Below are 14,800 nucleotides of genomic sequence, written 5' to 3' on the forward strand. Positions count from 1 at the left end.
ATAAATACGGATTAATTACCACTTTGATGCTCCACATGGCACTGCCAGATAGCGGTCTGGATTTAAAAGTTTCCCGACCTTCTGAAATGTCTGGGGACCAGGAAGGTGGGCTCAGTGTATTATGGGTACTCCAAATCCCCTAGATATGTCAGGTGAGAAAACAGATGTATAAAACTCAGCCAAATTAAATAAAAAAAAATAAAACTAAAGGCTGCAAATAAAAGTTCAGAATGCAAAGCACATGCAGGCACACAGATATACATGCACTTGGTTTAACAACCAAAAGGACACCAGGAGAAGTTTCAACCTAGCGTTCACATCTACAGATTACTCCAGTCAGGCTGCAGTGTATATAAAATGATGATAAAAATAAATATAAAAAAACAAGCACTGTCAGGAAATAAAAGCTTACTGGCATGAATAAAAGATGGCATATGATTATAACAAAAGCTGCATCCACGTAGAGGTGGGGAAAGCCACCATCTCCCACCATAGAAATAACAGCAAGAGGGAGATCAGGTAGGGCAGCATGACATGATAGGATGCTGCTTCTGGGAAAACTCAAAAGGAATCGCAGTCCTCACTAGGAATCACTGAATTCTAACATTTTCCTGGAAGTGATGTTACGATGTTGTTGATCTTTTTTTTCTTTCTTTCTCGCACTAGCCATTGGGAGTGCCAAAGGGCGCATGGCAACCCTGTTTAGTACTAGGCAGAAACAAAACATCTGTATGCAGAGTATCTTTGTAGAATCTTACAGTTAAATCTAGCAAGGAAATTCTCGATGGAAATAAAATGGCTATGTTAGGTGATGCTTTGGCTTTTGATTTAGGCCCATGAAAGCACTGTTCACAGAAAATGCTCACTCTCTCAGCGAACAACCACCTTCTAGAACTAGTATTTACTCTGAAATAAGCCAGTTTCCTCTGAATTGCTTGGCTACAATTAATTAAAAAGGGAACACACATTATCAACGGAAGACATCAGGCCTAATGAGATCAAAGCTTCTGAATTTTTATAATTATGTATGCACACTGCTTCAAGTTGAAATAGAATCACCACCAGGTTATCATATTTTTGTTTTAATCATAAAGAACATTTTTTTTAAAAGAGCTGAACGCAGATTAAAACCCCATGCACATATTTTTAAAAGAATGCCACACCCTCATTTTGAAGAACCATCCTGAGAACCATCTGGACAGGATTCAGTGGGGTGGATACAGCCAAATTTTCATTCACTCAGTCTCTTCTAATTCCCTTCCTTATTACAAACCCCATTACAAATGGCTTTTGTCCTTGGAGCTCCAAAAACCTCCATTTCTCAACTGTGGAAAAGTTGTCTAGATCCAACTCAAAGATGACAATTATCACTGTAAAAATTAATTACAGTCTTAAGACAGCAAGATGACATTGGATTTATATTCTGCCCTCCACTCTGAATCTCAGAGAGGCTCACAATCTCCTTTATCTTCCTCCCCCACAACAGACACCTTGTGAGGTGGGTGCGGCTGAGAGAGCTCTTACAATAGCTGCCCTTTCAAGGACAACCTCTGCAAGAGCTATAGCTGACCCAAGGCCATTCCAGCAGCTGCAAGTGGAGGAGTGGGGAATCAAACCCAGTTCTCCCAGAAAAGAGTCTACACACTTAACCACTACACCAAATCCTGCTATTAATCTTCAAAATTTTCTTTTTAAAGTAGACTGAATGGATTATATTCCAAATCATAACATGCTTATTTAATATGTAAATGGATGGAAAAGTTCCACCAGCACTGTCCCACAAATGTTTGTGAGAGGTGTGAACCTGATGGTCTATCCTCACCAACCTGAGTCTTCTGGGTGGGGGAATGAAGATTCAGCCATTCAGTGGCCAAAAAAACAGCCTGGGAACAAAGTTTCTAGCACAGGGAACCTCTGTAGTGGCTGGCTACACTGAGAATGTATGAGTGGCAGAAGCAGTGGCAGATGCACCAGCCAGGTGACATGTGGGAATGGGACTAGCCTCAGCTGTGCACACTGGCACCCAGTACTGGGGCGGGCAGGCCAGTCCTGGTGAAGGAAGGAGGGAAGGCGCCAAAACAGGTGGTAATTGGTCCAGTGGGCCAAGAAGGAATGGAGGCAGTGGCCTTTAGGGAGAGGGCAAAAAAAGGGGGTGGGAAAAAGCTAAGGGTGGAATCAAAAGGATTAGTAAAAAAAAAGAATTGGGAGACCAAGAGTTAGTTGAAGCCTGTCATGAAAACAGGGAGGGAGAACCTCCCAGGAGCAGACCTGGCCTAGAGGCAGCAGCTCCTCTCTGCTCTTTACTGGCAGAGATGATGAAAGAAGTGGAGAACTCTGAGCAGAGGAAAAGGAAGAAGACCTAGGTGGAGGACATAAGGGGCGGGGGGGGGGAGGGAAATACTGTTGAGGCAGGTCAATCCAGAGCCTGTCAGTCATGGAGTGAGAGCTTGTAAACTGCTTCTCCAACATTCAGCAGTGTACAGATTGCACATGGGGGATCAGTATGACATATTCCTTCCCCTGGTGGACCTCCCCTCATAGCTTGTAAATCAGCTGGCATAAGAATTCAAACAAGGGTCTACAGAAACTCTCAAGTTCTGTGAATGCCTTCCATTTGTGAAAGAGCACCCATGAATCTAACACTTGATTTCAACAATGGCCTGTTTTTAAAGGGTTATCCAAAATGAACATCCACCTTAAAACAGAGGCTAAATTGGTATTTCCCCGCCAATCATTTCTCATCCAAGGGACTGAAGGGAGAATTAATGTTTATTCATACTGAGGTTTATTTAAATAGCATCCATAATCTTGAAAGCTGAATAACAGAGGTAATTTCTAACTATTCAGGCTTTGACTAAAATGTTACTCTATACTTTATTTTCCAATTTATCTTATTTTGCTTCCAAGCTTGCAAAAGAAAATTTGCTTACAGCATGTAACTGCTCTTTTCACAGATGATACTTCCTATAGATCAGGGGTGGGCAACAGTAACTCTCCAGATGTTTTTTGCCTACAACTCCCATCAACCCCAGCCATTAGCCATGCTGGCTGGGGCTGATGGGAGTAGTAGGCAAAAAACAGCTGGAGAGCTACCGTTGGCCACCCCTGCTATAGATTTATACTGAGAAGATTCTCAGGGTCTTAAGAGAGACACTAGGGAATTAATACACTGTACAATCCAGAATTTACTCAAATTAGCATCTTGCCTCAAAGACCCCAGACATTATTTTCTCAAAATGATAAAGAGCATTCTGACAAAATATGTATTTGTATCTTGAAGATTTATATAATAAGGGGAGGGCAGCTTCTTCTGCAGTAGGAGCTGATGCAAAATCAGCATCACAAGACTTGAGTGTGTGTTCCTCATGAACATTTGGTGGAAGAAGTCTATCTATCCCTACTTGACATTTTAAACAAACACAACACGATGATTAAATGCTTCACTTCCAAATAACGCAAGTCTTCATGGTGTCAATTCACTCTTGAGCTGTACTATTAGAACATTTTTCTGAAGTGCTGCCCAGTTCTACATGTAGAGGGGACATCTTTGTATACACATTATACTTTTTGGTATCTTAAAATGTAAGTATGTATTTGGCCATATATGGAGAACATTGCTAAGAGATGGTAGGAAGAAAATAAAACTTCAGTAGAACTCACAGGAATTCACAATGATGTACTCTACTGTATACGTAGCCCCACTACAGAAATCACATGGGTTAAAGCAGACTTTGCTAATTTTATATTTAACAATTTGGGTGCTTTGAAAAACAGCAGGAGAGGGGAAGAAAAATAGAGAATCTCCCCACATAAAGGTTTGGGATAGGTGAGCAGTTTGGGAAGTTTGGGAAGTGACTAATCTAGTCCCAAATCTGAACAGTGTAATACCAGAGAAGGGTATGTTAACTATTCTGTTGCATAGGAGACTTGGGGTGGAGATGGGTGGGATGTATTGCAAGCCCTCAAGAATCCTAAAGCCCTTAGGGGCTTGAGCAGGGCAATTTCCCTTCCTCACTCTTTTCCCAGCCTTCACCTGACATGCAACTGCTCTCAACTTTTCATGACTTGTGAAGTGCAATCACCATGTGCAGGCTATATTTGCTTGTTGAGGGGAGACTGCTTTTATAAATTTACCAAATACATTTCTGTGCATATATAGGAGTCCTGTATGCAGAACCCCTACCTTGTCTATTAAATGGAGTAAGAGAAGAACAAGAAACGGGACAGTTCCCTATTGACCACTGCTTAGTCCTCTGACTTCTGAAAAATCCCAGCCACCTCTCTGTACCCTTTTACTGCCACCTTGCTGCTCAGCCTACCTACCCCACCCATAGCACTCCAGTCTAGGGTTGCCAAGTCCAATTCAAGAAATATCTGGGGACTTTGGGGGTGGAGCCAGGAGACATTGGGGCGGAGTCAGGAACAAGAGTGTGACAAGCATAATTGAACTCCAAGGGAGTTCTGGCCATCACATTTAAAGGGACAGCACACCTTTTTAAATGTCTTCCTTCCATAGGAAATAATGAAGGATAAGGGCACCTTCTTTTGGGGCTCATAGAATTGGACCCCCTGGTCCAATCGTTTTGAAATTTGGGGGATACTTTGGGGAGGGGCACTAGATACTATATAGAAAATTTGGTGCCTCTACCTCAAAAAAACAGCTCCCCCAGAGCCCCTGAAACCTCCAAATCAATTCCCCATTATACTCTATGAGAATCGATCTCCCCATAGGGAATAATGAAGACGTTTCCCTCTTCACCCCCCTCCCCCCGCCCCCGTTTCTGGCAAATCTGATGCAGGGGACTGGCCTCTCTACTCACGAGTTGCTGCCAGCTTCTCACAGCAACACAGGCACACCAGCTGGGCACTTTATGGCATGGAATAGGAAGCCGGCAGAACTCACTCACCTCCGGAGGTGCAAAGGCACATTGTCCTTTGGGGGCAGAGCTGGGCTCCCCTCCCTTCACCGGCCAGCTGACTGGGGGCGGGAAGCAGCCTGAGAAAAGGGAAGAGCTCTGGCTGCTGCGATCGGGGCTGGGTGGGAAGGGCTGCCATTCTCCCCCCCTCCCGCTTTCCCTTTTTTGGCGCGCCGGGGGAGGAGGCTCCAAATTGGGGGTCTCCAGGCCAGGCGGGGGATTTGGGAAGCCTACTCCAGTCACCCCCACCCTTGCTGCTCTACCTACCTACCCCATTGCTCTGCCTACCTACCCCCCTTTATGCTTCCACTCACCTCCCCAGTCTCACTGCTCTGCCAACCTCCTTTTCATTACTGCCTCTGCAGCTGTCATTGGAACTGCTGCAACTTCCAGCCATTCTGACATCAGGCCCAGTGGTTATCCTGGCCTCAGAGGGCCTGGTGCAGCTTCACCCCACCCAATCACTTCAGCGGTCACTGAGGCTACGGTGGTTCTGAGCCACCAGCCCACAACATCACCTCTGCATCTCCTTCTCAATTGCTGCAGCCACTGCCACTATGGCTCCCAGTCACCCCAACCACTGCTGCCCCCCCCCCCTCACTGGGCCTGGCACACCTCCTGGCCTCTACTGCCACTGCCTGGCACACCAAAGCTCTTTTGCCCTCCATCTTCAATTATTTCAGTATCTGGAGGAAGTGATATGTGCACTGTCTGCACACATATAGAGAATGCTTTTTTTGGGGGGGGGGGGTTGGGGGGATTTAAGCCCGCCAATATACGTTTTCAACATTTTCTGATTTTTAAGCAAACCTGGAGGATGCCCAAGTTTGCAGAAATATTTATCTGTTTTTAGATCAGCCAATTTAGATATCCAAAGAAGGAGGTCACACTTTTGCTTATTAGATACACAGATAAACGTGGGTTCTGTGAGGAGTCATACAGTGTATGCAGAGGAACATTCTGAAAGTATATATTATTTGGAAATTCACATATAGCTCTTCTCCAGTATTTTATAAAGTCTTAGAAAAAGCTGGAGTAGGCAACTTTCCCACTGCCTGGCCCCTTTTAAAGTTATTCAACCGTGCTCCACGTTGTATGTTTCTAGTAGCATGCTCAGTCTTCACCATGCCACATATGGAGGGGTTTTCCCTTTTCCACTTGGATAATTTATAATATATTTTCTGCATATCTGGGGAATCCCCTTTGTATGCAGAATCCCCTGATTTTTTTCTACGAGGGGTCTGAATATATGTTTTTCACAAACAACCCACTAAACTGGGAGTACTATGAGAGGCACATCATCGTAGAATCATAAGAGTTGGAAGGGTCCTCCAGGGTCATCTAACCCAACCCCCTGCACAATGCAGGAAATTCAGAAGTATCTAATGTTTTAGGAAATTACTCCTCTCTTGCAGCAGATCATTCCTTCTACCCAGTTTATTAATAAATGAAGAAATGACAAAATAGGGATTCACAAGGAAGGGAAAATCACATCTTTCCCTGCTTGCCACAACTTTATCCCCTTTTGCCCTGCCTGATTGCACATTCCTCCCAATCACCCCCCCCCCTTCCCAACCCACCTGGCTGAGTAGAAACCTATGTCCTAGCCCCGGGTTGCCCCCCTGCAGAATGTATATCGGCACATGACAACCACACATTCCTATTAGATATATGATATTGGCCTTCAAAGTGATACTTGCAGGGTATTTCCATGCTCCAGTTGACTTTCTTTGGCAGAATACAGAGAAAGTAGCTCTACAGTGTTTGCTTTTTAGGACACTGTCACCTGTACAGCAGTGAACAATGACTCTCTGGTATATGAAACAAACCAAATATTTAAAACGTTAGGAATTATTAATTTTAGCTGCTTTCCAATGTTTTCCTTTAAACTCATGAAAGTTCGATAGTTATCTAATATCTTAGGTTCAAACCATATTTTTATTGTTCTAAAGGGAAAAAAAAACCCTTAGTAAACATAACATCCCTGTGTGTGTTACTCAATATGCAAAAAGGAGAAAGGTGAATCTACCAAAAAGGAACATTGTGCCTAAAGTCTAAGTGTGTTTTCATGCTCAGGATATTTGAGCACTGTGAAACACAATGATTTATGCAACCACAAACAAGAACAACTTTATGAAACTTTTTCTACCCAAAGATACATTGGAATTTGGCTTGGGGTAGAAATAATATCTCAAATGAAATATGTGGTTTTTAGTTTGTTTGTTTTTTTAATCAATGTTTTAGAGTTACATAGACCATCAGCATTCCGTTACAACAATCACAATAATTTTGTCTAAAAGGTCACAGAGAAAAAATCTGTTTCAAATTTAGAAAGAAACATTTTTGAGGAAAATAATTTCTAGTTTCAGAAGCAATTTCTCTAATGAGTGAGTTAAAAAAATAATTGGAAAACATGATACAGCAGTGTTAGGGATGTTCTCTCTCCTTATTATGATTAGCTGAATACAGATAAGCAGAGAAGTTAATTATGTGTACAAAAGAAAAATATGAAGACATTCACTAGACCCCAGCAAAATAAATCATCTGTGCAATTTGTTGGCTTTTCAGAACAGAATTAAATGAGTCTCATTTTACTTATGCATGGATATCATTCATAAGCAATAAAGGTTTGCTCTGGATACCTGAGCAGCCACACGCCCCCAATGAATATTTAAATGTATGCCAAATCACAAACCCTTAGTAAAATAAAAAGAATTTGTGTGATTGGTGCTTCTGCAACTTAAAAAAGTTTGCTATGACAACAGCCTGAAGTTTTCCCCCACAGCAACTGTAATCAGCATACTTTGCAAAAGCAGCACCAAATCACCCAAGTCTCAGTATTAGTCAGAAAGTAACACATGACTCTCTCAAGACCATAAACAAAGTAATGATTCCTAAGCGACCATTAAATAATAAAACCTGAGTTTGTAACAAGTTTCAATAAAATATGCCTACCTGTCTTGATCTTGGCCTTCCAGGAGAAAACTTCCTTTTGGTGATAGCTGGTTTTCCCATGCCGATTTTTGGAGTGAAAGATACATATGTCGCTGGAAGAGCTGCTGAGGATTCTAGCGATGAAGTTTGACTGCGCATCATGTCATGCGAAGATCCTAACTCTAATGAAGCTGCTGGTGAGGAAGACACACTGGTCTTGTTTATTTCAACAGAAGATGGGAATGAAGAATATGTCTCAGCTGGTGATTTTAAATATTTCTCTCCTGATGGCGAACTGTCCATTGCACAACTTTCACTTGCAGGAAGAGATGATGTTTCATAATTTTCAGGGGTATTACCTCCTTCTGCATTTTCTGGAGCTATCCTCACTTCTAATTGCTCTTCTTTTCTGAAGGAGGGTCTCTCTTTGTTCACCAAAATGAAGGTTTCTGGCATCTTAGCTATGGTGTCGGGTATCACAGGTGGAAGCTGGCGTTCCTCCGTGGACACTTCTAATCCCTCAGTGCTGTCCTGTGATGGCTTTGTTTCCTCTGCTTCCTTGTCTGATACTTGCTGTACTGTATCTGGAATACTTTCAGCGACTTCCATCTCTTTGTCAGTGCAATTATCATCAAGCATGGGACTCTTTTTAGATGATGGTTCCATTTCATCAGCACCAAAATGATCAGAAACTTGTTTTTCCAGTTCACCACTCTTTTTGTCTACTGAGATGCCTGAAACAAGGAGAGCATCTCATTGTAGCCTCAAATGAAAACATCATTGGTAGAACAATTATCGGGATTTTACAAAATACATGCTATGTGAACATCTATACCTATATTTCCCCCTTAACTGTTGGTACAATAGTTACAACATCTAGAAATTCTGGAGATGCATGATACATACATGATGGGGCTTTGTATTGAGTGAGATGACTGCTCTATCAAGGTCTACCTACTTTGACTGGCAGTGCCTCTCCAGGGTGTAATGCAGAGATCTTTGACATAACCTGCTACCTGATCCTTTCAACTGGAGATGCCAGGGATTGAACTTCCTACCTTTCACATGCAAAGCAGACGCCTTAACCAATGAACACAGCCTCATTCCTAAAGCCTTGGCCTCATATTTTAACATGGTCCAGGGACTCCTTCATAATTATGTCTTGTGTCTCTTGCTGCGCAATGTTCTTACCATCTGTGATGCATCCAATGGCTGACTCTTGGGCAAGACTGCTGTCCATTATTGGCTGGTCCTTGTTTGCCACATCATCAGCACCATCTTCTGTTTCCATTTCATCTGCACAAACTTAAGCAGCAGAAAAGAGTTTATCAGTCTTGGTGCATGTACTGCATTAGCCTATTGTCACAGTACCTGCTATCACAGATTGACCTTTGTTTTAAAAACAAAAAAAAGTGGTATTTTGACAGGGTAGTTTCAATGAACTAGTTCAGAACAGTTCCAAACACAGGTAGAATTGCCACAGTAATCTAGTCATAAATTAAGGGAATGATTTTCACAGTCAGCTATACCACATAAGGGATTAAAGTGTTCCAGCGACATGGCAAATTATATTCTCCTTACTTTTGTATTAAGTTCTTCTAAACTTTGTTGCTGCAAAGGTAAATTGCCTTTGTATGAATTCACATTGCCATCTACGCATGATCCTGCAAAGAACTTGACTGCTTGCTGATTTTCACAGGCTTCAACAATGTGTAGAATAGCAAATGTTCATCCTGCCTGAATGACTCAGTGAAAACAGAGCATGAATTTTCTACTTGATCTATAGAGTTTATCTAGTTAAAGTTTCAAGTACAAATCCCAATTTCTCAAACTAATAAGCTATCTTTTGGGCTCAAGCTCACTGTGATGTAAATCAGCTACAAAGAGCCAACACATGAACATACTTCACACCACATTCATTAAAATGCACTAAAGCAAGTAGGCACAGAGAAAATGTCTCTACAGGAATATTAAATTTTATGAGAAGGCTCATAGAGCATATTATTGTAAAAAGGCACAACGAAGGCCCCTTTTTATTTGAAAGAGCCCAGCAAATCCTATCACTGGTTGCAGATGCTGCTGCTTTCAGTGACTAATCTGTTCTTATATGAGACCCCCAAAATCATTAAAATGAAATTTAAATTTCAATTTGAATGAAATCCTAATTTACACTGGTTTCAAATCTGGGTTTAAAGTACAGAAGTGATCTCTTGAGTGTATGGTGCAACGTAACTACATTAATCTAACAGCTTCACATTATTCTTTGTCATTAAAATGACAGTGCCATTTTTCCCATTAGAAGAACATGTTCCTCTGTTTTTCTTCCAGTTTCAAATAGGACCAAATCACTGTTAATACACTTTTTCTACATGGCATTGTTTCATTTTAGAACATTTCTGCACTATCTGTTCATGGAACCTGCCTGAGGCAGCTTACAAAATCATCACCATCTCTAAGTCAAGTTGGCCAAATCTGAGGATAGCTAAATCCAGTGCCTGGAGCTGTGAACAGATCATCATTTTATATTCTAATAGTAAAGTTGACCAAAATTTTCAATACTTATATCTGGTGAGTGTATCTGTGAACAGGAGAGACAAATTTTTCTACAAACCTGAAAACGGTCCCAAGGTTTGAAGAAAAATGTGAAATCTAAAAAAACCAAAACACCCCCCCCCCAAAAAAAAACACCACTGGTAAAAAAAATCAAAAAATGATAAAAGGAGAGCCTGTAGCTTTAGGCAATCTCCCTTAGTGACTGTGGCTAGGCACCCACAATATTCCAGGCTGGATTTGTGTGAGTAAAATGTCAGGGGGAGAGGTCAGAGTTCTTTCCGGGCCTATTTTGGCCTTAGAGGAAGTATTCACTGGGGCCAGGTCATTGGGCTGCCAGTAAGTAGGGAACTTCCTGGACATTTTGTGGTGGAGACTAAGGAGGGGAGGATTTGGGGAAGGGAGGGGCCTCAGCCAAATATAATGCCATTAAGTCCACCCTCCAATACAGTTATTTTCTCCAGAGGAACCTGATACTACCCAACCTGCATGACTGAACTAGGCCTGGCTCCTTGCTACTGTTCAACAGCAGCCATCCTATGAAAGTCCATGTGATGTAGTGATCAGAGCATCAGATTAGGTCCAGGAGTCCCAGGATCAAATCCCCATCTCCCTGTGGAATCTAACTGGGTGATTTTAGGTTAGTAACACACTTTCAGCCTAACCTTCTTCACAGGTTGTTGTGAGAGGAAAAAAGTAGGAGAGGAGAACAATGTAAGCTGCTTTGGTCTCCAGTGCGGAGAAAGGTGGGGTATAAATGAAGTAAACAAATAATAAATAAAAATGAAGATTAGAGGGGATAAAAGGTAGGTTAGTGAATGGCCAAGAAGGAGAGAATGAGGCAGGGAAAGGAGAGAGGATATGGGGGTTGCCAGGAAAAGGGAAATAATGTTGGAGGATATAGTGGAAAGTGATGTTAACCCCACAAGTCCTTTAGGGTTTCCTACCACAGAAGTGGGTCAGGCCCAGCTACAGGTACCACACAACTGAGACACATTTTTCCTACGCAGAGGCTGTGAGAAATAGTTGAAGAGAGGGGCAAATAAAGGTAGGTTGGCTGTTGGGTAGGAAAGAGAGAAGGAAGCAGGAAAAGGCAAAAGGGGTTTTCAGGGAAGGAAAAGTCAAAATAGTGGGGGAGGCAGAAATAGGATGCCCCTCACAAGTTCTTTCAGGTTCACACTTGTGAACATAATGAAATCTAGTACCTTAACAATACAGTATAACATAAAATATCATAATTAAAATCCATTGTTAAAAATTTAGCCCTGCCATTAAAAAAATATGAAACTGAGCAGCTTAACATGAGTTTCACAGTCTTCACAGTAAAAGGAGACTGTAAAAATACAGATCTTTCACCACAATACAACCCCTGTAACTTTTCCCCAATTGCTACATTTTGGAGCAGTTTTCAAATGCAGCCCCACATAGAGCTCATGACACTATCATAACTAGAATATCAGAGTATGGACATAGTGATCACATTAAGCTTTTCAAAGAAGGGCTGTAACTGGCATATTAACTGAAGCTGATAAAAGGTGCTGTGTGACACAGAGACCTCAGCTTCCAACCACAGGCCAATATCCAGCAGCACCCTCAAGCCTGCACCCTCGGGGAGGAGGACATGACACCCTCCAGGAAAGGCTCAGTCCTTGACTTTGTCACAGACCAAAGACTTCAGCCTTTACATCCTTCCATGTTTTTGCTGCACTGATTACAACAGGTTTACCCTAGGTGTCAAACAGACAAGAAGCAGGTGGGGAACAGATGGCATGCAATAGAATGAGTTTTACTTGTACCAGCTTCAGGAAGCAGTTGGGCAGTCTCCATTATATCACATGGTTGTGAATGGACTTCTTCCGCTTCTGAATGTTTGCAGAGACTGCAGATGTATTCTTTTAACTGAGCATCCAGGTCATTATCAGGAGGTTTATCACATTCTATGTGAATCCACCTGGAGAGAAACATAAATTAACAACTCATCTATTTAATATATTGGGGGGAGGAGAGGAACCAATGACTTTTTGTGATCCTGGATCAAATTTAAATGAATGCCAAAAAGAGATCTGAGAAGTTTGAATGCAGATGGACTCAGCCAACCTTTCAAACTTTGTGTAAAAAAAGGTAAAGGTAGTCCCCTGTGCAAGCACCAGTCGTTTTAGACTCTGAGGTAGTGTTGCTTTCACGGCAGACTTTTTTACGGGGTGGTTTGCCATTGCCTTCCCCAGTCATCTACACTTCCCCCCCAGCAAGCTGGATACTCATTTTACCGACCTCAGAAGGATGGAAGGCTGAGTCAACTTGGAGCCGGTTGCCTGAACCAGCTTTCGTTGGGATTGAACTCAGGTCGTGAGCAGAGGGCTCCGACTGCAGTACTGCAGCTTTACCACTCTGTGCCACGAGGCGCTTTGTGTACCCACACTCTAATGGGTACTACAGTAGCTTTCTGTATACAATTTTTTAGCAGATTAGGAAGAGTTGTTCAACAGTGGAGTCGGCTGAGGGAGGAGGTGAATTCCACCTCACTGGCTATCTTTAAGCAGTGGCTGAACACTTGTCAGGGATGCTGTAGGCTGATCCTGCATTGAACAGGGGGTTAGACTAGATTACCTGTGTGGCCTCTTCCAATTCTATCATTCTATGTAACTGACAAGATTCATTTCTGGGTAAATAAGTAACTGAACAGACAAACGCACGACAGTTATTTTTACTGATTTGTATTGGAACATTTTTATTCCATCATTCCCCATGGCCAAAGGCATCTTACAAAACATAATTAAAACATCACACAACAGTAAACCCCTGAATTTCCTCCACAGCTTAACAAAGTCAAGGAACATACAATAAACACAACAAAATGCAAGCTATCCCTGTGTGCGTGCTGAATTAATCCTCCTGTTATAAAGACCTTGATGGTATGTCCCATTAGTGGCTCGCTGTAGCTGTTGTGCATATGAAACCAAGGAAGTTTTCAATGCATTAGTGTTGGGCCCCACAAGTGAGCACCAAAAGGAAAGCAAAATGTGAAAACAATTCTCCCTTTAGAGGTTTGAAGCCATTAAGAACAGGTACGAGATCTATCTGATCAAGATGGAAAGTTAAGGCTTCTTACCTTTTGCACATATGGCAACGCAGCTTGTCTTTTTGCAAGTCTGGATGGGATGATTTTTCACAGAAAGGACAAGGTAGGTTGTCATGCTGATGGTAACAACTGTCACACATAAGGCAGTTGTGATGCCACTGACTACTAGTACGTGTGCCACATTCTGCGCATATCCTGCAGTTCTGAAAAAATCAGAGAAAACAGGTCCTTCTGTGTTTATCATAATACTCTATGGCAGAGGCCCCCAACATTTCGGAGCCTGAAGGCACCTTTGGAATTCTGACACAGCGGCGCAGCCACAAAATGGCTGCCATAAGAGGTAGAATCACCCACAAAATGGCTGCCATTACAAAATGGCTGCTTCAGTCACACAGTGAAAGATCCCTGTACTGTGGTGGCAGCTGCTGCCAGAGCAATGCTTTTAAAAATCTGCACAGCCAATCCAACCTCCAATGGCCAATCAGAAACCCTGCAGAAACTCCACCTGACCCCACTGACTTTCTAAACATTTGGTAGTTGCCAGAAAAGGCACTGAGTGCCATTGGGGGTCCATGCTCTGCACAGCATTAAAACAGTTGTTGGGTAGAATACAACACATCATTTAAAAGAAGAATGTAAACAATATATTTATTAGGCAGTTTAAACAAGCCATAACTAGAAACTCAAAATGCAGATTTGGGAACCCTTCTCACAGTGCATGACCGCTTCACACAGATGTCGCCACTGTTCTTGCCACTGTTCTCTGTTACAGTGTTCCCTCTCAGTTGAGTTGGCGTGAGCTAGCTCACAGATTTTTAGCCTCCAGCTCACACATTTTTGTCTTAGCTCAGGAAGGATGACCCCAGAGCACACTAATTTATGCAGTAGCTCTCAACTTTAATGCCAGTAACTCACAACTTTAATGCCAGCAGCTCACAAAGTAGAATTTTTGCTCACAAGACTCTGCAGCTTAAAGGGAACATTGGTTACAAGCAAAAATTTCTGCTGATAGCCTCCACATGCACGCTGGAGTATTACTTTCACAGACATTCTCTGCTGAAGTTTTTATGTAAAGAGAAATTAGACCATCCAAATCTCCCATCTCTTCTTTTGAACTGAAATCTATGCAAATATAACTCACACAATAACATTATGTCTGCTGCTACAACTGAAGAAAGAAAGACATTAGTCTCAGGCCTCAGACACACAAGAGATATTTCACTACTGCCTGTCAACACAGAAGAGCAAGTTAGGATGCCCTTCTTGGCCTCAGCCTTCCTCTCTTTATTGCCCTAGAGACTGAGGATTCATATCAATTAAG

General features: G+C 42.2%; 1 protein-coding gene across 6 annotated transcripts in view; it reads right to left on the reverse strand.

Annotated features, from left to right (window-relative positions):
- The window catches only part of KMT2C (lysine methyltransferase 2C), a 247,842-nt gene that overhangs the window by 89,457 nt on the left and 143,585 nt on the right, over nucleotides 1-14,800 (reverse strand). For all 6 annotated transcript variants that reach the window (XM_060248021.1, XM_060248022.1, XM_060248025.1 and 3 more), the window contains exons 10-14: nucleotides 13,510-13,682; nucleotides 12,191-12,351; nucleotides 9,042-9,155; nucleotides 7,872-8,584; nucleotides 20-139 (exon numbers count right to left, since the gene is read on the reverse strand). In XM_060248021.1, coding sequence (XP_060104004.1) covers nucleotides 20-139; nucleotides 7,872-8,584; nucleotides 9,042-9,155; nucleotides 12,191-12,351; nucleotides 13,510-13,682 — 1,281 coding nt within the window. The remainder of the gene's footprint in view (nucleotides 1-19; nucleotides 140-7,871; nucleotides 8,585-9,041; nucleotides 9,156-12,190; nucleotides 12,352-13,509; nucleotides 13,683-14,800) is intronic.

This window comes from Heteronotia binoei, chromosome 10, assembly GCF_032191835.1.
Source record: "Heteronotia binoei isolate CCM8104 ecotype False Entrance Well chromosome 10, APGP_CSIRO_Hbin_v1, whole genome shotgun sequence".
NCBI lineage: Eukaryota > Metazoa > Chordata > Lepidosauria > Squamata > Gekkonidae > Heteronotia > Heteronotia binoei.